Below are 22,720 nucleotides of genomic sequence, written 5' to 3'. Positions count from 1 at the left end.
TTTCGGTTTGCATGGTTTTTACTTGGGAATATATAGCTCCATGGCGGAATGAAATGAGTGGCCTAATGCTGTGAACCCGGTCAGTATAATACTAGAAACCCCCATTTTCGACTAGAGATGATAAATGAGCTAAATGGCACCCCATGTCTTTCCCCCCCCCCCCCCCCCCCCCCGTATCTGAACACCCAGTAATCCATAGTTATCTCTCTCAGCTTGGGCAAGAATCTTGGTGGACCGCAGATCTCTCGGAAAGGCAGAGATCGGCAGGAAGGTAGGATGTGGATGTGGGATGGTTGCAGATTGGGTGGCCAAGTTATTGAAATGAAAGCCCTCTATCGATCGCACTTCCGTGTAAGTGAGAAAGCAGGACATGGCAATTATGTACTGTATCGCACTTATGCTAACGGATCGACTAGACTATAACCAGCTATTCTTTCTTTTCTTTTCATTTTTTTTAATACTAAATAAACAATCGTAGGGTCGACGGGAAGCAAAGGTTGGGCCCTGAAGGCATATCTTTCTGAAATTCTGCTGGTCTCTGTGGCGGTCCGCTGCAGCTGTATGGCTACTGCAGCTCTTAGGTGGATCAGGGGACACTGATAGGCGAAGCAGAGAGTCAAATAACGTGCGAGGTAAACAAATCAAAAGAGTGGGCTCAGGTACTATGAGATGTCAGAGTGGTCAAGGTTCATACTCCAGTTCGATGCGGTGGACTGTGTTGATTAGCAAACCGACTCTTGAAGGTCCAGAGCAGTGGAGCAGTGGGGGCAGTGAAGGAAGCAGGATGTCTGCAGCGTTGTTTGATTGTGTGTGTGTGTGTGTGTTGTGTGCGTATATGCGTGTGTGCCTGGAGGGATCCTTCCTTGACCGCTGTTAAAACTCGCCTGAAGCTCACTCTCTACAGCGCTGATGAACAGAAGTCATGCGCTATTCCGGGCATGCAAATTGACTGCTGCGTTTTTGGATCGAGGGTCCCACAATTGTCAACCGGCCAGTGCGGTCCAACGATCAGATCAGTGATCAGTTGTTGCACTAAGTGACTACCTCCTGTGTAGTATAAAAAGACCAATCCACCTCTCTTTCTTTTTTCCCCTCGAAGTCTTCGTGCTTGCTCAGCATGGCGCGTAGCATCCCTTGAGGTGCTTGACCACTGGCTAAATAGCTGGGGGTTCTTGGCCTTGGGGGTTTTTTGGCCTCCTTCGGGGGGTCTTACCCTATTTACTTTGCTCTACTTTGCTTTACTTTGCTTTACTTTACAAAGATGACAAAGAAACAAGGGTGGGAAAAGCAGGGTTCATGGGGAATAAGGACAGGCCAGGTGCATCGCTCATGCTGCTTTCTGCATTCACTCTGAACCAGATCACTCTGCAACGTGTGCGGTACTCTTTTGGGCGTAGTCTGTTTCGTCTTCAAATATAATTTCCTGTCCAAGCATATCGACGCGTGCGTGAAGGAGCCCACGATGCAGCGACATGCAACAAATTCGCACGCTGAGCAGGCGTTTCCTTGGGCTAAACCCACAGCTATGATTTCCTTGACTTTGATCCGTTCTGCAAGTCGTACTTTGAACCAGTTCGTTTTGTGTCGATGGTTGTAACCGCATTGCCTCGTTAGGTACCAGGTAGGGTCTTGATATCTCGACCTGCAAATATGTACTTTTGCCTTCCTTGAGAGTGTTGGATTGAATATTTGCCTGCCACATGGTGTTGGTCCTGGCCTGGCTATTGCTTTTGAATCAAAGTCGTCGCTGATGCTGCGTGCAATATTGATATTAAAATGCTCAAAGCGAAGCTAAGTGTCAGGAAACACTAAGCCGCTAGCAGTACCATCATTAGTTGTGCAGCTGTGCGCTAGGTCTGCAACATACTCACTCCATCGATCATGCACGCCACGCTCGACTATATCTCTCTGCACTTTTATCACCACCGCCAAGGTCGCGACCCTGCCCAGCTGTATACAAATTGCTGCATGTCATCTGCTGCAGAAAACAACGCTCTGCTCCTGCACCGTTTTTTTTTTTCGTTGACGAAAGCAGGCAGGTGCACTACATCGCTTTGTTCTGCAATCGTCTATTTTAGTGCAGGCCTGAGAGCGTGCAAAGCCCATCTGTTAAGGACGTAGTCAGCGGACTGAACTTGCACTAAATGCAAGATCATAGCTCCACCTACCCAATCGATTACACTGACAAATGGATCTCGCTAGCTCGCCACCAGGTAGACTCTGGACAGCTCCAATGGATGATATCCAGCCTCAAGAGATCTTTATTTCAACTCGTGCTTACTGCCCGTATTTCCCGTATGGCTCAACCATCATTCCATGGTCAAGTAAAAAATAAAAAATGCCAGGGACGCATTTTGCTTTCTACTCTCTGTCCACTAGTATGTTTGCTCCACATGGCGGTACACATCTCCGAGCTGAGGTTGTTCGCCCCAGAAAAGAATGATAATGTGGCACGTCCAGCTGTCATGCACAGCAATGTGTAATTATGGAGAACCTTCTTCGCCCGGTACACCACATGACACCTAAGCTGATTTCCTTATTCGGGTGCGTGTTCTTTTCTAAGATAGGGCTCAAGACAGTTATTGCTGTGCTTCATGTGCACCTTATTGGGGTCGTTTTTTTTTATTTTTTTTTTTAATTTTTTTTGATACAGAACTCAAAGCGCCAGAGTGCTTTGGTGGCCATGATTCACCTCGAGTCTGCCAGCTCTTCAGCTCCGAGGCCACTAGACCGCGAGACGACTCATGCGAAAGGCGGCCAAGTGCACAAAGGCACTCGAGCTAGAAGAAATTTTTTTGGTGGGATAGGGCAACCATTTTGGTGACGAGGGAGGTGATGGAGGGGTCGAGTGGGACGGTGGCAGAGGGAATGGAGTGGAGAAGAAAGAAGGGGAGAGAAGTGGGAGGAGTGGAGCGCACTTAGCTTCTTCATATCTTCATTTTCAGACTTGATGTGTCAAGTAATTTGATAGATTCGGGGTGATCGACAGGGCACGAAAGACCCGACGCACTGGGCACCGTGCTAGGCTGGGATCGACTGGACTGCGGAGGCTCTCACTTTGAGCGGACGGCGCATGGTTACTATCGCGTCTCACTCGAAGCAGACGGGAGCAGAGACTACACGAAGAGCAGTCTGTGCAAGAACAAGCCCAAGAAGCCAGTTAAGATGCGAGAAGCCACACACAGGCACTTATTATCCACAAGAGAGAATAACAGAGGCCTGGAGACCGTAATGACGGCGACAACGATGATGATGACAACGATGACAGTGGTAATGCCGACCAAAGAGACCATGATATTCGCAGCTTGAGCTTGTTAATTTGTATTGTACAATGTGGAAGCATATTAAGTGGGATAGTGTCTATAAAGTGGACTACAATAGCGAGTACAGCGGAGAATGGAGAGTTCCTGCTGCGTGGGTTTGTTTGGGTATCGCAGGTAAGAAGAGTGGTTGTGAATATGTGCATTAAAGATGAGGGGATTATTTGTTCAAGAATGCAAAGGCGTCGTTGAGCCAGAGTATGGAGGATGAGTTGGCGATGCCGCTGTTCCGTTCGCGTGTCCTCCTTGAGTCCTATGGTGGTCTCGGTGCTGATGTTGCTGGTGATGGTGGTGGGTTCCAGCCCAGTCCTTGACGCTCTTTCGGAGCTCCTCGTCTGTAACAAGTCCTGTCTGAACTCCACCAGTGGTCGTCTTCCAAACCGCCCATCCTTCCTTCAAATCCTCACGCCAGACGACGCCCTGGTACTGGAAGGTCCAAAAACTCCACCAGCACATCAGGATCAGGCCCATCACCAAGTTCGAGAGGATCATCGGCCAGAATCCAAATTCGATCACGTCGGTCCTGTACCTCACCACCGTAGGTGCACCATGTCCAAAGTACCCGGACGCAGATGAAGATGATCGTTCAGCAGCCGCCGCAGCCTCCAGAAGATCCAGACAGCTCTTTCCTGACGCATATCGACAGAAGGTCGGGTCATCCATGGGCATGTAGGGTACATGAAACCACCACCGACAGAATCTCCAAGCGACTGCCCATCCTGCGCCGACGCCTGACAGACACCAGGCCCGATAGTACTTGAGCTGTCCAATCTGATCCATCCTCGTCAGATGCTCCCATGAGATTAGGCCCCAGAGGTTCCGTCTGAACATCAACAGGCCCAGAAAGGTCGCCACAGGCATGTAGAGAATATACCAATTGCTGTACTTCTTCACAAAGGGCGCGAGCGGCAACAGCTGGTTGATGTCGATACTGTCGTTCGATCCATAGGTATGATGATGCTGTGGTCGGTAAGACCAAAAGCGATGATGACCGCTGGTGGTTGTCCTGACATCCTGACCGATTCCAAAAGCAGCGCGATGTTCCTGTTGATGGATTTCCATGTCCGGATCTGAGAGCCAGATCGCGAGGCCCCAACCGATCCAGACAACCCAGGTGCCATAAATAACGGTAATGCGCTCGAGCTTCGGAAAGCGGAGGAGATGCCAGGCCAAGGAGAAGATGTGGAAGGCCGTGTCGGTGAGGTAGACGAGATGGGTGAAGGAGACGAGCTGGAAGGGAGACGGAGTGCCGAGGAGCATGATGATACGGTAAAGAATCAGGCCAATGTGTCCCATGAGTGAGAACGGGGTATATGTTGTATGGCTAGAAGGAGAAGGCGAGAAAAGAAGAAAAAAAAAAGAGGATGTGTGTTAGAGGGATCGTATCATACTATGTGCTTGCTTGGCTACATGGTTGTTTGCATGGTTGCTTGCATGATTATTTGCTTGCTTGGTTGTTATTTTTTGATGTGTGCACATGTGAAATAATAAAGGGAGGCATGCGTGTTTGCTTACATGCGCTGAGTGTTTTTGAGATACTGGCGAGCATGCCGACGGTCTCCATAGGAGCGCGACTTTGTTCTTGGGAGGACGGGGGGGTTGTTTTCCTGCGTCCGCCATTGGAGCCGTTGCCACTGCTGTATCCAGGCCCGCTCGCGTACTTGGACTCGTCAGGAGAGGAGTAGAATCCGCCCTGGGAGGAGTATCCACCTTGGGATGAGTAACCATCATCCATGGATATGTAGCCACCAGCGGAGGGAGGGTGTTTGTAGTCAGCCTTGGTGTCGACTGAGGTGCGGGCAGAGGGGGATGGTCGGCGGCGACGAGGAGAGGACTGCTGCTGGGGCTGGATGTTGTAGTTATGGTTGTGTTGTTGTTGCTGTTGTTGTTGTGGAGAGGGGTGGGGCAGAGCAGAGAAGTGAGTGTTGGTGAAGACAGGCCGCGAGGGGGGAGGTAGCTGTTCTCTGTGGTGGAGTGTGTTTGTGTTGAAGTGGATGTCTTTTGGGGATGTGGATGAGGGAGAGGAGGGCGGTGAGGATGATGTTGAAGAAGAGGAAGAGGGATGGGGATGAGAATGAGAATGGGAATGGAAATGAAAGGAAGAAGATGAAGAAGAAGAGGTGGAGGAGGAGGAAAAAGAAGACGAAGAAGAAAGGTGGGGTAAAGATGGGTGGGATATTGTTGTTGCTGTTGTTGTTGTTGTTGTTGTTGTTGTTGTTGGTGGTGGTGGTGTTGAGAGCAGGAGATGCCTTTGTGGTGAGTGTTTCTGAGGGTGTGCTTCGAGTGGACAGGACTCGGTCGGTTGCAGTGGCTGCAGCAGTGCTGGTGCCCCTGTGTTCGCCGTGCTTGCCGCGAAGGACGCGTGCGAATCTCTTTTGGGGCACTGCTGCTGCTGCTGCTGCTGTGCCCGCCGGGGATCGAGAGTGAACGCAGCCTCGAGCGAGGCAGCCATCGACATTGTAATCGGAGGTGAAGGATGTGACGTTATGTGAAGGCGTGAGGATGTCAGGATGTCAGGATGTCAGGATGTGAGGATATAAAGAAGGATGTAAGTGTGAGGTGGAAACAAAGGAAAGAAAAAAAAAAAAGAAAAGAAACGAGAGAAAGAGAAGAGAGAGACGATCGGATGTATATCGCGATCTGAGAGTTAAAGGAGAGAAAGATAGAGCGGAGATTTCATGTGAGAGTGTGCGAGAGAGAGAGATAAAAGACACACACAAACACACACACACATGCGAGACAGATCAGAGTGTGAACAGAACGAGAAAAGAGGGATGCAGTGGGTCGTCGATGGAGAAGATCTACTATGGTGCAGAAGAAGAAGAAGAAGAAGCAGAAGAGGGAAAGAGAGATGGAGGGAGAAAGATGGAGGGAAAGAAGACGAAGACGAAGAAGACGACGGGTACGAAGAAAAAGAAAAAGAAGAAGGGGAGAGGGACGGTCGATGGGGATGGACGCATGCCATGTGCGTGTGCATACGAACACGTTCACCAACAGCCAGTAGACTAGACTGGACGACTATGTACTGTAGTGGGGCTAGAGGTGCCGGTGCTGGTGCTGGTGCTGGTGCTGGTAATAGTGATGGTGATGGTGCCCCAGAGCGGCAGGATAGCCAATGGTGCCGAGGGAGACTCGTGCAAAGGCCACCCACACATGTGTCTGGACATCAGACATCAGCAGCATGGTCCATCCGCGATAGGGAAAATGTCTTTGTTTGAGTGCAGATCAAGGTTCAGGAGCCATCTAGTCTAAATATGTGCATCCTTTTTTCTCACATGTGAATCGATGGCCCATTCACTTTCTCCGTCGCTCCGGCCCGAATGGACTTTCTGCTGCGGTCAATTACAGGTCTGCGGTCAGTTACAGGTCTTCAGTCAATTACACGTCCATAGTCAATTATATGTCCATGGTCAATTACATGTTCTGCGCCCTCCTCCATCTAATTGACAAGGACAAGAAACCTCGGCATCATCGCAAGTCCAGAGGGTCTTTTCAGAGATCCCTGAATTATGCAAATAAGGTTATATCCGACGTGTAATGCTCCCCTCTTCTTTGGCTCCGTCCTTCTTCACACCCCAGCGGTAATCTCAGTCCTCTTTCTTCATCCCTCTCTCTCTCTCTCTTTCTCTCACTCTTCCTCCCTCCTTCTTTCGCTCACTCTTCCTCCCTCCTTCTTTCTCCACACAGCGCACACCTCCAACTGCCACCGTTCGTTCCCCCCCGTCTGCTCCATCTCCCCCCGCTCCCTTTCCTTCTTCTTCCCTCTTTCAATCCCTCAAATGCAACGAACACACTCCAGTGGGATCCCGTTTCTTCGGAGACAGTCGACAGCACCCCCTCCAGTGCCCTATGCCAACCCGGCTGCAACACAGTTCCTGCGGCTCGGAGTGGGTATCGACCACGTCGATGTCGACCACAGTGACGAGGAAGATGTCATCTACCAGGGCATCGAAAACGGCATGGACGGCCACCACACAGACGACCAACTCGAAACAGAGACCGACACAGAAAACGAAGACGACGACATTGAAGTCGAGGAGGAGGACTTCAACACGTTTCTTCAGCAGCAGCTCCACCAGCTCGACAAGGAGGGGGACGACATTTATGACGACAGTATTCGCAGCAACGGCGATAACAATCTCAGCGGCGATATCAACAATAACAGCAGCAACAGCAGCTCTCAACAAATGCAACCTATGGTCGCACAGGGACATGACATGCCCTCATCATCGGCAACTTTGGCAGCAGCAGTACCAGCATCTGTTCCTGCAGGAACTGCCGCCACTACCGCGGTAGCTCCATCCTCAGACACAGACACAGACACAGGCATAAGTGCAGGCACAGTTGCATCATTGTCTACTCAAGGATCAACAATACCAGGAGCACCAACAAATACATCATCGTCCGCAATAGTGTCCCCCTCCGCCCGTCGAATCCCCGCCAGCATCAACACACAGTTCACCCCGCGCGAGACCCTTTCGGCCGATCTAAAAAAACCGCTCTCCCCCAAACCACAACGACAAGGACCCACCTCGCCCATCTCGCCTCTCGCCCAGGATCTGCCCGATTACCACGAAAAATTCACGAAGCAAACAAAGCTCCACGGCGCCAGTCCCCTCAGCAACGCTAACAATACTGTCACCGCCTCCTCCGTCGCTCCCACCGCGACCAAACCATCTACATCCCGTCGAAACACCGCCGCTGTCTCCACCGAGACCAAGCCGTCTGCGCCCCGTCGAACCACCACCACCGCTTCCAGCCGACAGCCCACGGAGACGGACCTTACCCCGGGCACAGAGAACTCTTCTTCAGTCCCTACAATCAAACGGTATGCTGAAAAGGACGGCTTGGTCACGGTCCATGACTGGAAGGTCCACTACAAGATCTGTTACCCGACCATCGACCCCTCCTACAGAGTCAACGGCAACGGCCGCAACATCATCCTCTTCCATGGCGCGCTCTCGACCCTCGACACCTGGCGCAAGGTCCAACAGACCCTCGCGGACCGTACGGGATGCAGGGTCCTGGCCTACGACCGGATCGGCCACGGCCTCTCGGACAAACCCACGACCTGGCCCAAGGACGCAAACCCCTACAAGAACGGGGGCGTACTCTCGATCTGCCATGCGTTGCTCGAGACCTTGGGCATGAACCAGAACCTAGTCCTGATCGGGAACGGGACCGGTGGAACGATCGCCTCCGCCCTCGCGCTGTCGAAACCGAATCTCGTCCGAGGTCTGATCCTTGTCGCGCCTGCAATTCTGGACGAGGCGCCTCCGTTGTACCTCCGAGCCTGTGTATCCTACCCGCCTCCGTTGACCTGGATCTATCGAGGACTCTATGGGAATCATGGACCGCTACAACAGTTCTACCATAAACCCAAGCCCATGATGGCAGATCCACAGACGATCGAGATGTATACCAAGCCCGCGAAGGAAGAAGGCTTCTGGAGAGGCCTGGCCAACGCGACCAGGTTCCGGGCGAGCTACAAGGTCGACAAGCACCTCGATTTGTTAACAGAGATCTCGACCTTGGTCATGACCGGTGATGTGGACGATATCGTGCCCACGATGGAGACCCTCCGACTCTTCGAGACTCTCCAGAGTGCACGGCAGTTGAACGTACCCCAGGTTTTGAAGATCATCAAGCATGCGGGCCATTTGCCGCAGGAGGAGAAACCGACGGATTTCATCAAGGTCGTCTCGTTCTTCATCCGAAAGGTCTGTCTGGGTTCTCTTCCTCGAGAGCGTTCCTTTGGACGGAGATCCTCCGGGGGCGTGGTCCGTTCCGTGTCCAAGAGATCGGTCAACAGTAATCAGAATGCTCAGTCCGTCACAGGCGCCAACACCCAGGCGAACGTGAGTATTCCTCCTGTGCCCCCTATCCCTGCCATTATGGCTTCACCCCAGGCTCCAAGTCCTAGTACGGGATCTGAACCTCAGGAGCAGCAGATGGCAGCCCCAGGACCTATGGTCCGGAGTCCTTCAAAGATGCCAATTAAGCAGGCTACAGCGCTTCCTGCGGTCCAGCAGCCCATCAAGAGCTATTGAGACCCAAACGCAGCATATATGTACTTTAATTAATCCTCCTCCCCTTTCTGATGACCTTCTTACCTCATAACTGTAGCACGTTTTTAAAATTATATTATTAAATGTTATACACAAGGGACTATAAGGTAATAATCGATGAGGATTGAGGTTGAGGGTTGAGATTGGGGGGTTGAGGGGTTGGGGGTTGGGGTTGGGGGGGGGGGGGTTGGGGGGGGGGGGGGGTTGCTCTATTTAGGGCATATAGACAGGAGGTTCGAGAGTCAATGCATGTGCGGGTTCTGGAACCGCTGACGATGCAGGTGCAGGTGCAGATGCGGATGCAGGCGTTGCAAGGGAGTACACCGGTGCTTCCGCAACATGCTCTCCTCTCTGTCCATGCGCCTGTGGCTGTGGCTGTGCTTGTGCTTGTGCTTGTGCCTGTGTCTCCTGCAGGAGCGGGATACTATTTAGGACAGCAGGATCGACGCCCTCAAGGTTCGCGAGGTCGATGATCGTCGCCGATTGGGCTGGAGGTTTCCGCTGATACTTTGGTAATTCTTCCAGTTCCAGACGTTCATCCTCGTCTTCTTCGATTGGATTGGTAGCCCTTGCTTCAGGGATACTAATATGGAATGTATCATCTGTCGACAATCCCTGTCGCTGCTGTTGCTGCTGCTGCTGCGCTGTTGTGGGTGATGATCTTCCGGACTCAGCGACAGAGAGGACAGAGCCTCGACGAGCAGACAGAGGAGCAAGCGATATCAGTGGCTGATAGACATGTACCTGCTGTGGTCTCTGCACTTCTTCCCCCGATCCAGCTCCACTCCTTAGCCTCCTCTCCTCCTCTCCGATCTCGCTATCTTCCATAGACTTGTTTTCATTCCTAACCCAAATTACTGTCAGCACCGCATCGACCATCAACAGCGCCGCGACCACCACATTCACACCCTCGACAATCTGAAGCAGAAAATCTGAGCTATCGCCCATAATCTTTGGAAAGACGGTCGCCGCAAAGACCAAGTAGATGACTGCGAGGAACATGGACATGCACAGCTGGAGGAGCCATCGTCGGCCGAGGAAGCCCTTGAAGTAACAGTAAAAGAGGGCGAAGAGGTTCACGAGGACTTGGGGGAGCAAGAGATGATTGGAAGTCGCCCAGCGGGAGAAAGAGGATCCGCTCGGGCCAAAGGAGTAGGAGGCGACGATGAGGAAGGTGTTACAGGAGGTCAGGGTTCCGGCGCCCATGTGTATTCGACGGAGGAGCCCTGGGGAGATCTTTATGGGCATTGTTGTGGATTGTAGGATGTAGGATGTGGAGGGATGGAAAGTTTATCGTTAAGAGAGAGAGAGAGGGAGGGGGGAAAGAAAAAGTTGCGAGTGAGAAAGGAGCTGTTGCAGAGCGAGATGATTCTTGTTGTTGTAATGTGTTGTAAGAGGTGAGAGAAAAGAAAAAAAATAAGCATTACCAACCGCCGTTTTATATCGCGCTCCATCTCGCAACGAATTGGGTAATACGCGACACGAGAAATAAGACAGAGGGAATATCCGGGAGGGGGGGAAAAGGAAGAATAATAGGGCGTTATAGCGACAGTCTTTGTCCGATCAAACCCAAGGGCTGAGTACCATTTTGCGTCGTACGCAAGTTCCCCCAAAAGCGCTCTTTTATATTTAGCAAGCGCACGATCCTTCTTTTCTTCCATTTCTTTCGGTCTACTTTCACACTTTTCGACTTTCTCTCCTACCTCTCGCCCTCTCTCGCCCTCTCTCGCCCTCTCGCCCCTTCCCGCCCCTCTCGCCCTCCCTTCCTTTCCCGTCCTTCCCTCCCTTCCTGCCTCACCCCTACGACTTGCTTCCCTCCTCCTCCTCCTCCTCCTCGCCCTGTTTCCCCCTCTGCCGCCTAGCCTGCAGTCGTCTCAGCACATCCTCCGAGAACTGATTCCACTTCTGTCGCACCTGTCCCGGAGCCCTTGTACCCACGTGCTTCGCAACCTTCTGCCAATCCCCCCCAAACAACTCCCTAGCCTCCAACAACCTGTTCACTTCCTCCACCGTCCATTTCCCCTTCGTGCCCGAATGCAACACCGTCCGGAACTGTGAGTGGCATTGGAGTGCAGATCGTGTCCCAATCGCCCGCGAGATCTCGTTCCAGTCGTTCGGGGCTTCCGCTGTCGGGTTTGGGTTCACGAGTTCTTGGAGGAGTTCAACTTCCTCGGGGGACCAAGGGCCCGTCCTGTACGCCCCTGATCCTAATCCTAATCCTGATCCTGACCCAATTCCTAATTCTGCTGACTCTGTCGACTCTACTGCTGCTTCTGCTGCTTCTGCTGCTGTTGTTGCTGTTGTTGTTGCTGCTGCTGCTGCCAAGAAAGGGGACAAAGGGGAGGACGAGTCCGGATGAAGGAACTTCCACCGAATCTGACAAGACCGTGCACTCCGTCTGCTACGTTCCGTCGATGAAAAGTACACATCCGAGATCTCACTCCAATTACTCAACCCAAATTCTCTCACGGCCCTCACCAGCTGCTCGTCTTCTTTTGCGGTCCACCGTTGGAAGGTCGGCTTCTGCTTGGCTTTGGTCTCCAGTTCTTTTAGTCGAGCTTCGATCACGGCAATGGGTTGATGCGGCATATAGATCTGGATCTGCGCAAGATCTGATTTTTTGCGTCGGAGAACTGCGAGCATTTTATCGTCGTCCCTTGTCCAGGCGGGCGTAGGGTTCTCGTTGCGATGGTTCGTCGTCAGAATCGATCCTGAAGTCGCTGGGGTTGCTGTGGATTGATTTGTAGAGGATCCTGTGGAATAGTTGCGATGTTGCGCTTGTAATTGCAATTGGGATTGGGATTGGGATTGGGATCGAGATTGGGTGATAGTGTTGGCTGCAAACGCGTTTTGTGCGGTTACCGTCAGACGAACCTTGGTGCTGGAGACGGGATCATGGAGATGAAGAGTTGATCCTAGCACTGGTTTGAATCTGCATTGAACGAACAGCCTCTGCAGGCCGGAGACACCTTGACTTGCGTTTCTGGTCATCGTTCCTATTGCGTTGGATCCCGAATCGTCGAGCGGTGGAAGGGGTGTTCCAGAGAGGAATGAAGGAAGAATCAAAGGAGGGGAGGGGAGGAGGAGGAGGAAGGGGGGGGGGGGGGGGGGGGGGGGGTCTCTCAAGAAACCGCCACCAAAACAATTAATTTCAGTCAGATCGTCGTTTTTTTTTTTTTATTTTTGTAAATCACTCCCGATAACGATCCAGGACAGACTTGTGCCGTGCACCGCTTCTCTTCGGACAGGTGCACAGGGTGCCGAGCAGCTCTGTGTCGCCCTTCAGGAGAGCCATTGTCGCAATCGCCACCTCCTTCCGCAAGTCCTCTACTTGATCCCCTGTCGCTGTTGCTACGATCTTGTCGTGGATCTTAAAATGGCATTTCATGCTCCTGGCACCCTCTGCGGTCTGCTGATTATGAGCACCCAGTCCCAGACGTCTGAGCGTTCGACTCCTGCTGTTTTCCTGTGCGCCATCCTCGTTCTCAAACGCAAAGTTGTTGCAACCCTTGGCCTGGAGTGATTCCAACAGAGCTTTGCTTGGATGGATGACGATGTTCTCAAAGTTCACGTGCTTATCCAGGAACGGCTGGATCAGACGCGCAAACAATCCCGAAATCACATCAAAGTCAAATCCAGAGTCCACAAACACCGCACCTAGCGTACTCTCGACCAAATCTCCCAGGACCTTCGGCATCGTAATATCAGACCAGTACTCGCCCTCCAGTGTCTTGGTCGGTGACTGCTCCGTCTTGAACTCAAGTGACACAATCGCTCGGGCAATTGCGCCCACCAGCGTCGACGAGTAATGGTTCAGATAATGATGTAAACCCCAATTGATGGAGATCGCACCCAGAATCGCATTGTTGACGGACGCGTCCTTGATGAGAGTAACTGCCCCTGGAGGCGCGCTTGGATACTTCTCATAGCAGTACCGGACCACTTGGAAATCCAAAACGGCATCGCCCAAGAATTCCAGTCGCTGATAACAAACAGAGTCGTTCCTGATATGGGATGCGTGTGTCATTGCCTCAACGAATAAAAACGGATCCTTGAACTCATAATCGAGCAACTTCTGAACATCCTGGATATTCAAGAGTTGGCCTCTTGTCAACATGGACTTGCTGGTCCGGTCTTCAGAGTTATCCAGGGTCGCCATTTTCATTCGAGAAAAGACTCGATGGAAATCACTCCATTCTGCAAACTCATCAAATGGAATGCCGAGTGTCTTCGCCACATGAAATCCGTTGGTGACCCCTCCACTCAGATAGGCGGCGCCCAGAGATGCCTCAACAATATCTGCGAGCGTCTTGTTCGACAGATTCTGATACTGGACCTCCTTACAGGGTTTGCCATCGACCACAAATTGGGTTGGTCTCCACGACTTGCGATGGAACGGAATACTGGTGACATATCGATACAGCTCCAGTTTGGTGGCATGACCGAGAAGTGCCCTGTTGGAAATGATGCGTATACGGCTGGCGTGAAGCTGTCCTTCGTCCTTGGAGGGGTTGATTATGTAGAGTCGGATAGTGGATGCAAACTTAAGAAAAGAGTCACCCAAAAACTCGAGGCGCTCGTACTGGTAGTCTCTGTTTGCTGATGAGGTTGTGAATGCCACTTGTAAAAGATCCAGCCGAGTCCTCATAAACCCGAACTTCATCCGAACTTCCTGCACAAGCAAAGTTGAGTCAAGACTAAAAAGAATTGAAGGAACCAGCTGTGACATTCGAAGTACGTCCGCGCTTACAGAGCAACGCATGCATGCGCTGAGCGGGACAATGTTTGCAGAGGCATCATCCCGCCTCTCCTCATCACGAACAGCCGGTTGAAGATGGTTCCTCATCTTACGCACTCGATCCACCGATAAAATAAGATCGTCGTTGGTGCAATCCGTGCTGTACTTCCATTTGAAATACGCTGCGAATGTCCTGCCCTCAGCTCTCGCATCTGAACCATTGGAAAGCTCTAGGGCAGTGGCCTTCCCCTTCGCGATAGCCACGTCCCAAGCCGCCAATTCCTGCTTGAAATCTTCGGGTGGCATCACATCCTTGACCCTGTATATCCGCAATATCTTCTTGATAAAAAAGTCGCGGCCGTAATCGGTACGGAGGGTCACGACAGAGTCCATAATGAATGCCTCCACCTTGTCTTCCTCTGTAATCGGCAAAGGCTCCAGACTCTGACCCAACTTTACATTGTCCCAAGCAATTCCTGTTTGAAGTGGTGAGCCAGCCACGTAAGTCTTGGTGAGTGGGGCGACAAAATATGGCAAGCCCTCCAACGCACACTCGAACGTCTTGCGACACATTCTCTGGAACAGATTGAGCGTGAACTGCTTCAGCAGCTTTCGTCGTCCCTCATCCACCTGCATCGGTACCGGACTGCTCTTAAGTGTGACCAATCTAGGAGCGCCCTCAACATAAAGATTGAACGGGGAAATGTCGCACGGCAGTGGTTGATAGGTCAAAAGGCACATTGTGCGGAATCGAGACTTGCCACCCAGTTGATCCAGATCCTCCTTTGTAAGTTCCATCACACAACCAAAGAGCGGAATCGTCTCCGTGAGTGAAGGCGAGCGCTTCCAGAATGTAGGCGAGGCCATTGGATACGACTTGTTCTTGTCTTTGTTGTCCACCGCTTTTTCTTCCCCAGGCTTCTCATCCTTGGCCAGATCAACCATGATGGGAAGCAGATTGTCGTTCAGGGCATGGAGACTATGGAGCTTTTCGCAAGCTTTGAATGCCGCGCTCTTCTTCGCCATGCTTTTGGTCGATGTTCGATCGGATTGAACAATACGGATGGGGGCATTGGGCGGCAAGATGAGGTCGCATATAAATCCCGATGCACCATTAGACATGATGTTGAAATTAGGCCGAAGAGAACAAAACTCATCGCCTGCGAGGGTGCTGCAGTAATAGTGTACGAGGGCCACGGCCGAATCCAAGGTGAGAATTGCTCCTGTTGAAGGTACCCGATATATTTGCGCAGGCGCCAGCTTGTCCAACACATCATCGTCGTCCATGTCTATCGGGCTCCGCATGAGGCGCTCGTCATCGAGGCTATGGCACCATTCCTTCATATTCTTTTCAGAGTACTTAATTTTTTCGAATGTCGCTTCCTCGGCCCGATTGTCGAGCTCCTGCATGATGATAAATCGCGAATTGGCTTTCCTGGCTCGTCCTCGAGATTGAATGTAACTGATAGGCGTGGATGCAGGATCGAATCTAACCATAAAGAAAGATTTGCATTAGTGCAAGCGTACAAAGGAGGTCCATGGCTTTAAGAGGCCTAGTTACTATAATAGTACTACAGCTCAGTCGCTATCCTTACCTGATAACAACGTTGCAGGGTTGAATATCAAGACCCTCTTCGCCGACACTGGTTGCGACCAGCAAATTGTAAACCCTGTGACGAAAGTAGGAAATGATGGCGGTTTGCTCCTGAAAGGTCATGCGCAAGACTTGTTCGCCGCCTTCTCCATGGCCGGCAAGAATCTGGACGCGGAAGATGTCCTGAAACTCTTCGAGCTCCTCTAGCAACAAGCACAGCGCCATAGCCGTATCTCGCCTCTCCACAAAAATGATCCCACAAAAGTCGTCTCCCAGACCTTCAACGGCGACCCGCAGAAGCTGGACAAGCTTGAGAACCTTGGGTGATAAATACGACTCGTCGCAGACCGGCTTCCGAAGTGATAGAGACTTTGAAATGTTGACCGCGGCCCTGGCATCGTGATCCAACTGCTTGAAATTACTTGCTTCTGCAAGCCTATGCAGGTACAGCTTCCAAAGACGATCGACGCACCAGGGTCCAAGATGTTTCAGGTTATGGGTCACCGATGAAAAGGGCGATTCCAGCCTTGGGAGCGTGAAGCATTGCTCACGTAGCTGATGAGTGAGCTTTGTTGGGTTATAGAGTGGAGGTGAGTGATAATGGACAACAAACTCGCTGGGTCGTTGGACATAAGACTGCACCATCTCCTGGTCGACCGTAAAAATACGTGCGTCCATGAGCGATTCGAGCTCTCTAGCAAACGCGTGAAGAAAATGTTCATGTAGATAAGTTATTCATGTACAACTTTCCAATACGACAAAAAATAAAATAAAACCATATCAGCTCTTACTTGGCGGAATGGTAGAGTTTTGATCCAGTGTCCATGGATGGCGATGCGGTCATTCCAAAGACCTTGGGTCGATCCCGTTCCGGGGTATTGTGGTAGAATTCCTTCATGATTTTGCAAAAGGGGTGATCTTTTCTTGCGTGATGACACTCATCGAAGACTAGCAGGTGAATCTATAGAAGAATCAAATCCTCGATCCGTTAGACACACCTCTCCATAACTGCCGATAACAGCCACTTGCGTATAATTTGTACACCTACCCTGTTCATCTTGATATAGCCGTGCCGCAAAAGGTCTGATAGGATCTGTGCTGTCAAAACGATGACGTCCGCCGTTTCAAAGACTACGTCCCAGTCTTTCTGGAACTTGTTCTTCTGGTTTGGTCCGCACATCTCGATGACCTCGCCCGCACAGTTGGATCGAATGACGGCTGCCTGCTGGAAGACGAGGGGCACGTTGTGGACAATGAAAAAGCAGATCTTACGCTATTCCATGTAATTCGAAGGGCCAGCAAAAAGTCAGCTCGATTGCCTAACGAGCAAGGTCCTGATCTTGAGCGCAAATGAGGCATTGCTTGTAGTGATCGCTTTACCTCTGCCAAGTTTCTCCATGCCTCTTGTTCTCGTTGGATCATCTCCTTGATCAACATCACCGCCACAAGCGTCTTGCCGCTTCCTGTGTCCATGACTGCGATGATGTTGGAGCCCAATGCTTTCTTGAATAGTTCGATCTGATACTGTCTTGGCACAAGGAGGGGATCTTGCTCGACTTTGGGTACAACCACCTCCACATCCGCCCTGGAATTCGCCTGTGCCTGATTTGATCCACCATGGGTCGATCCATTGGAAAGAGAAACGTTCTTGGCTGCTGTGGGTTCTGGACTTGGCTTGATGACAGCGGGTCTAGAAGTGAGACCGGAGAGGCCACCGCTAAAGAGCGAGGCATTGTAGCAAGAGGATGATGGAGCGATGTTGGCAATAGCAGCAGCAGAAGAAGTAGCAGAAGCAGAAAAACGAGAGGAAGAAGAGGAAGAGGAGGAGAGAGGAGGATTGACTGCCGACTTTGGAGTCAATGCTGGGGATAGCGATAGTCCCTGGCAGGAACTCGACAATAGGTCCGCTACCCGCATGGAAGTGGATAGAGAAAACTGCGACATCGAGGATGGAGCTGCCTCGGACGCGGGTGGAGCGACATCGTCGTCAAGGAAGACGAGAAGGTCGCTCTCAAGTTTTGCCATGGCGAAAAGAACAAACGGGGTGTGCAGTGCAGAGTGTAGGAGCGCAAGGATGAGATGAGGAAAAGAGAAGAGGGATCGGATTCGTCCTTTTTTCTTTCCCTGATCCGCTCAAGGGATCGACTCAGTGGGAGGTGTGGATCATCAACGGTATGTGGCCAAGGGAGTGTGGGGAAACAGAGGAAGGTTTACTGTGGACATGGAAGCGAGGAAATGGAGTGCCACGCCCTCGATACCACCTGCCGGGAGAACAGTCCCGTCCCGTCCCTCGATGGGTTGGGACTTGGGAGGGCAAGGGTGCCCCCCGGTCTCAGCATGCACCACTGCCAGCACGCTGCTTCGCCCTGTGCAGTGTCTTCAGCTCTACCCGCTATTGTTCTATTGTTCTATTGTTCTATTGTTCTATTATTCGGGTAGAATCAACAAATCCGCAATTGGGCCAGCTTCCACCGGTTGACGGTGATCGAAAGGAGCCCGGCGACCCTGACTGATCCAGTTGATTTGGATCAAAACGAGGGTGGTCAACCGCCAAGGGTCTCGACTGCTTTTTCGGTCTGCTGTGGACTGGGCAAATTTTCTGCAGCGTCGATTGTCAGTCCCACAAAAGCTGCCTCCCAATATCCACGCTCCGGTCGAGGAGGGCGCCAGTCACTCTGCTATAAAAGGCACCCTCCTCCGTGGCCTTGAATTGGCTCCTTAGTCTTAGTATTTAACCTAAGACTGTAATGATAATAATCATACATATCAATGGTTGATGATCTCGGCAGCATTGTCGGGTGGTTCATTGCAGTCTGCTGTTCCCATTCGTGGGGGCAGTCTGCTGTAGTGTTCTGCCGGATGGCAGGAAGCCCCAGATAACTGACATTGGCACCCAATACTCTTTAATACTCTTTAATACTCTTCAATACTCTTTCATATAAAAAAAGACATTCGTGTCCGGGCGCCACAGCCATGTGGCCCAGGCATATGCACTGCTCACATGCGCCGCTCTGTGGCCCGTGGGAGGGGAGGGGGGAAAATACTCCCCAAATGCGACAAGTGTCCCACGCCCCTTTTGCCTTTTGTCTTTTGTTTTTAATCCTATTCTCGACCCCTCCTTTTCTTCCTCTTCCTCTTCCTCTTCCTCTTCCTCTTCCTCTTCCTCTTCCTCTTCCTCTTCCTCTTCCTCTTCCTCTTCCTCTTCCTCTTCCTCTTCCTCTTCCTCTTCCTCTTCCTCTTCCTCTTCCTCTTCATTTTCATCCTCGTCGTTACCGCACAACACACTCACAGCTACATTTCAACAGAAACCAGCACTGCGCCTGGCAAGATGTCTTCCCCAGTTCTTCACAAATGCACCGACGCCTTGGTCACCCCGGTCAAGGTCACCGTCCACTTCTCCACGACCGACAGAGTCGGTGCTCTCGACGAGTGTCTGGCCGCCATCAAGGCCATGAACATTTCTCTCACCCGCATTGAATCGTAAGTCTCCCTCTCCAAGGAGATTTGCTTCACACTAGAATCTATGTATACTTTGTTCTCATGTATTACTTCGTCCATTTCTGTTTAGGCGACCGAGCAAGACCTCCGAGCGGGACTATGATTTCTTTGTCGACTTTGATGCCGTCAATGCTGAACAGGTCAGCCAGGCCACCAAATCGCTTGCGGGTCTGGCCAAGCAGGTCCACGTCGTAGGCACAGGTGGTGCTTCTGGTGCTGCAGAATCTGGTATGGTCCAAAGGATCTCTCTCTCGTCATCTGCTTGCTAATATAAACACCTCCGAAAGACAGAGATGACCAGTGCATAAGCACTGACTGCAAATATCTTCTTGATCTTCTCCCCCTCCCCCCCCAACCTAACAACAGAGCTGCCAGAGTCGACGCCATGGTTTCCTCGCAAGATGGTCGACCTGGATACGTTTGCTGACAAAGTGCTTGAGATGGGCGAAGAACTTGATGCCGACCATCCTGGTGCAAAGGATGCAGTCTACCGAGCGCGCCGTGCCGAGATAACCAAGATTGCAAAGACTTATCGAACGTACGTTCACGCAGCCATTCATTCACGTCATTATAGTAGGCTACATGCATTTTTCGTGTGTGCTTGCTTATGTCTAACTTTGACCTTCATTAGTGGCCAGTCTATTCCTCACGTCGAGTACACGCAGGTCGAGATCGACACTTGGACGACTGTCTTCAACAAGCTGATCACCATGTTCCCGACCCACGCCTGCAGAGAGCACCAATACGTCTTCCCACTGCTCGTCCAAAATTGTGGCTATGGACCCTCCAAAATCCCTCAGCTCGACGGTGTTTCCAAGTTTTTGAAGGACTGCACCGGTTTCACCCTACGACCTGTCATGGGTCTGCTGACAAGCCGCGATTTTTTGAACGGCCTAGCCTTTAGGGTCTTCCACTCGACCCAATACATTCGACACCACTCCAAACCACTGTACACTCCAGAACCGGACGTTTGTCATGAGCTCCTGGGACATGTGCCTCTGTTCGCCAACCCAGACTTTGCAGATTTTTCACAGGAGATTGGTCTGGCCTCCTTGGGTGCGAGTGATTCGGATATTGAACACCTTGCAACCATCTACTGGTTCACAGTTGAGTTTGGTCTCTGTCGTCAGGATGACCAGCTCCGTGTTTATGGTGCTGGATTGTTGTCCTCATTTGGTGAACTCGAGTATTGCCTCAGTGACAAGCCCGAGATCAGACCATTTGAGCCCGCCAAGGTCGCACAGCAAAAGTATCCGATCACGGAGTACCAGCCTGTGTACTTTGTTGCAGAGTCCTTCAAGGATGCACAGATGCGCGTTCGACAGTTTGCGAATTCTCTGCAGAGACCTTTCTCTGTCCGGTACAATGCTTACACGGAGAGCATTGAGATTCTGGACTCGAAGGACAAGGTCTTGCGATATGCACAGTCCATCAAGACCGACATGCTGACGCTTGTCGATGCCCTGGAGAGGCTCGCTTAAGCGGGGATAATGCACGGCCAAGTATCATTTCTGTTAACTCAGACACAAACGGACTGATCAATTTTATACTTGTTCAATGTTCGCCCTCCTGTTCATAGCCATATCTATAGCCATATTCATAGCTGGTATATTCAACATTCCCAAACAATAAAGTGAAATGCGATATCTTTATTGGCGCCGTTCACTCAGAAGAGACATCTATCTGATCGATGAGCTGAACCAAGTTCGACATGAATGTTGCTGTCGCAAAGCGATCGCCTTCAAAGCCCATATCATACCACCAGTTGACCGCAATGCACTTGCCCTCGTGGTCAGGCTCCTGCTCCACTTGGTGATACCACATTGCTGGCAGGTAGAGCAACTCTCCTGGGTTCAGCTCTACACGGAAGGGCTGGCACATATGGAAGCGTGGAAATTTTTCATACAGCTCTTCCTTGGGCTCATGCGATGGGTTCAGTCCGATCCATTTCGTATAAGTGAGAGGTTCCATGGGCTCTAGTTTATACCGTGGTGAAGATGGTGAGCTTGGCTGCGAAGGTGATGAAGATGAGTCCTGAGTGTCGACATAGGTCGCAGCGATATAATGGTTTTCTAAGACGAGATGGCGATCGAGATATGTTAGATGAATCAATCGAGTCCAAGTGCCATTGCACCTTACGGTTACATTCCCTTTACCATGTAGACAATATTGCTCTGTTGGTGGGATTAATGTAAAGATCTTTCTTCCTGTGATAACACCATAAATGTTTTCATAATGGTCTGAGAAAAGATAAAAAAAAGAAGAAAAAAAAAAAGCGTGTTAGCTATGTAAGCATGAAGCGCGTTCATTTGTGCGAGGTGTGACAATCCATCGATGTTATCCTTACCTTTATGCAGGGAGGTGGTACTCCGCTCGTCGCCGTACCAAAAGTTCACAGCATCTGGTTTCTTGCCAAGTGCCTCGCTCGCAAACTGAATCTCCGAGGGAACATCCTCCAACAGCTCCTCATACTCTGTCATTAAGTTTCCGTTCTGTAATTGAATGTAGCGAACTTCCTGATACGGATCAGTCGTCTCTGTCACGCCGTTGAGATCCCTGGACTCCAGCTCAAGATACCTAGTGCGAGCCTCCAGATCCTCATATGAATCCTGAGACTGAGCGTCCCTCTTCTTTGGTGTCCGAATGGGCATCCCTTCCAAGAATTTTTCAAACGTCATCTTCTTCTCACAGGGCATCGCAAAGTACTTGTCATCGACAACCGCGTCTGCCCAACCGTTGGGTGTGCACGCTACTGTAATTTCTTTGTTGCCCAATGTGTCGGAAAGATACTCGTTGGTCCACTTTGTGAATGCTGGCCAGGCCCATTGCTTCTCTTGTGATGTTGGTGCCGCGCGGCTGGACGAGGGTTCGTGGATGGTCGTGCAGGAGGCAGGGAGGGAGATGACGACGGGTCTGTTGGCTGCAACGTAACGATGAAATTCCAAAGCTGTAGGAAGCTCTATCCGCTCGATCGTTGACAAGTTGAAGTCTGTCGTTGGTTATAATGGGGGCGATGCTGTTTAGTACTTGTGAGGCCATTGGCGGGTAACAATTAAGTAACGCCCATTAGATATATACAGTCAGTTGATGGAACGGACCTTGGACCTCGGATATCAAGGAGCAGATCTCCTCCTCCAATCGCATCTTGATCTCGGATGCATTTCTGACTTTGCTTCCTGGTCCTAATCCTGTCATGCTGATCTCTGTGTAGCTGAGTGTCCTGGTTCTGTTGCGTGCTCTGGAAGCGAAGGTACGAGCAACAGTAATAATGCTGTTTAAAGGCGGCAGTCACCACACAAAACAAACATTACAAAAAAAAAAAAAAACCTACCCTCCTCCAGTTCAGCACTTCAACCTGCTCAGGAACAACACAACACCTAGTTCATTCACAGCTTGCAACCCAGCATGTTCAACAGCATTCAAGCCGCGAAACGAAAGGTCATTACATTTGACGACGATGGCGAAGCTGTTCAGCGTCCAGAGACCTCGTTCAAACAACAGC

At 51.1% G+C, this 22,720-nt stretch overlaps 8 protein-coding genes across 8 annotated transcripts; 2 read left to right on the top strand and 6 right to left on the bottom strand.

The window, feature by feature from the left end:
* Nucleotides 1-3,695: 3,695 nt before the first annotated feature.
* On the bottom strand, nt 3,696-4,145 carry BC939DRAFT_386461 (uncharacterized protein; the record flags this gene model as incomplete). Its single annotated transcript, XM_051551819.1, has 2 exons — nt 3,696-3,843; nt 4,009-4,145. Coding segments are annotated over 2 exons (285 nt in total), but the record flags the coding sequence as incomplete, so codon positions are not given.
* A 541-nt stretch (nt 4,146-4,686) lies between these two features.
* On the bottom strand, nt 4,687-5,904 carry BC939DRAFT_173016 (uncharacterized protein). Its single transcript, XM_051550389.1, has one exon. It carries the CDS (start codon nt 5,776-5,778, stop codon nt 4,759-4,761), a length of 1,020 nt encoding a protein of 339 aa, XP_051411776.1. The 5' UTR covers nt 5,779-5,904; the 3' UTR covers nt 4,687-4,758.
* A 1,027-nt stretch (nt 5,905-6,931) lies between these two features.
* On the top strand, nt 6,932-9,524 carry BC939DRAFT_452911 (Alpha/Beta hydrolase protein). Its single transcript, XM_051555855.1, has one exon. It carries the CDS (start codon nt 7,100-7,102, stop codon nt 9,368-9,370), a length of 2,271 nt encoding a protein of 756 aa, XP_051411775.1. The 5' UTR covers nt 6,932-7,099; the 3' UTR covers nt 9,371-9,524.
* On the bottom strand, nt 9,468-10,636 carry BC939DRAFT_503584 (uncharacterized protein; the record flags this gene model as incomplete). Its single annotated transcript, XM_051560421.1, has 2 exons — nt 9,468-9,488; nt 9,617-10,636. 2 exons carry the CDS (start codon nt 10,634-10,636, stop codon nt 9,468-9,470), a joined length of 1,041 nt encoding a protein of 346 aa, XP_051411774.1.
* A 276-nt stretch (nt 10,637-10,912) lies between these two features.
* Nucleotides 10,913-12,481, bottom strand: BC939DRAFT_172979 (uncharacterized protein). The gene has a single exon (XM_051550388.1). It carries the CDS (start codon nt 12,377-12,379, stop codon nt 11,189-11,191), a length of 1,191 nt encoding a protein of 396 aa, XP_051411773.1. The 5' UTR covers nt 12,380-12,481; the 3' UTR covers nt 10,913-11,188.
* A 97-nt stretch (nt 12,482-12,578) lies between these two features.
* Nucleotides 12,579-17,637, bottom strand: BC939DRAFT_397671 (uncharacterized protein; the record flags this gene model as incomplete). Its single annotated transcript, XM_051552368.1, has 5 exons — nt 12,579-15,615; nt 15,722-16,414; nt 16,512-16,681; nt 16,769-16,993; nt 17,101-17,637. The coding sequence occupies 5 exons, from the start codon at nt 17,635-17,637 to the stop codon at nt 12,579-12,581; spliced, it is 4,662 nt and encodes a 1,553-aa protein (XP_051411772.1).
* Nucleotides 17,638-19,048: 1,411 nt separating this feature from the next.
* On the top strand, nt 19,049-20,699 carry BC939DRAFT_397625 (Biopterin-dependent aromatic amino acid hydroxylase-domain-containing protein; the record flags this gene model as incomplete). The annotated part of the gene is made up of 4 exons (XM_051552365.1): nt 19,049-19,200; nt 19,289-19,431; nt 19,585-19,756; nt 19,850-20,699. 4 exons carry the CDS (start codon nt 19,049-19,051, stop codon nt 20,697-20,699), a joined length of 1,317 nt encoding a protein of 438 aa, XP_051411771.1.
* Nucleotides 20,700-20,853: 154 nt separating this feature from the next.
* BC939DRAFT_452904 (cupin-like domain-containing protein) lies at nt 20,854-22,535 on the bottom strand. Its single transcript, XM_051555854.1, has 4 exons — nt 22,317-22,535; nt 21,566-22,207; nt 21,375-21,458; nt 20,854-21,290 (listed from the first exon to the last, which is right to left on the bottom strand). Exons 1-4 carry the CDS (start codon nt 22,411-22,413, stop codon nt 20,881-20,883), a joined length of 1,233 nt encoding a protein of 410 aa, XP_051411770.1. The 5' UTR covers nt 22,414-22,535; the 3' UTR covers nt 20,854-20,880.
* Between the last annotated feature and the right edge of the window lie 185 nt (nt 22,536-22,720).

Source organism: Gamsiella multidivaricata (assembly GCF_025024155.1).
Source record: "Gamsiella multidivaricata strain RSA 2152 chromosome Unknown BC939scaffold_36, whole genome shotgun sequence".
NCBI lineage: Eukaryota > Fungi > Mortierellomycota > Mortierellomycetes > Mortierellales > Mortierellaceae > Gamsiella > Gamsiella multidivaricata.
This window is presented reverse-complemented; position numbering and strand designations above follow the sequence as displayed.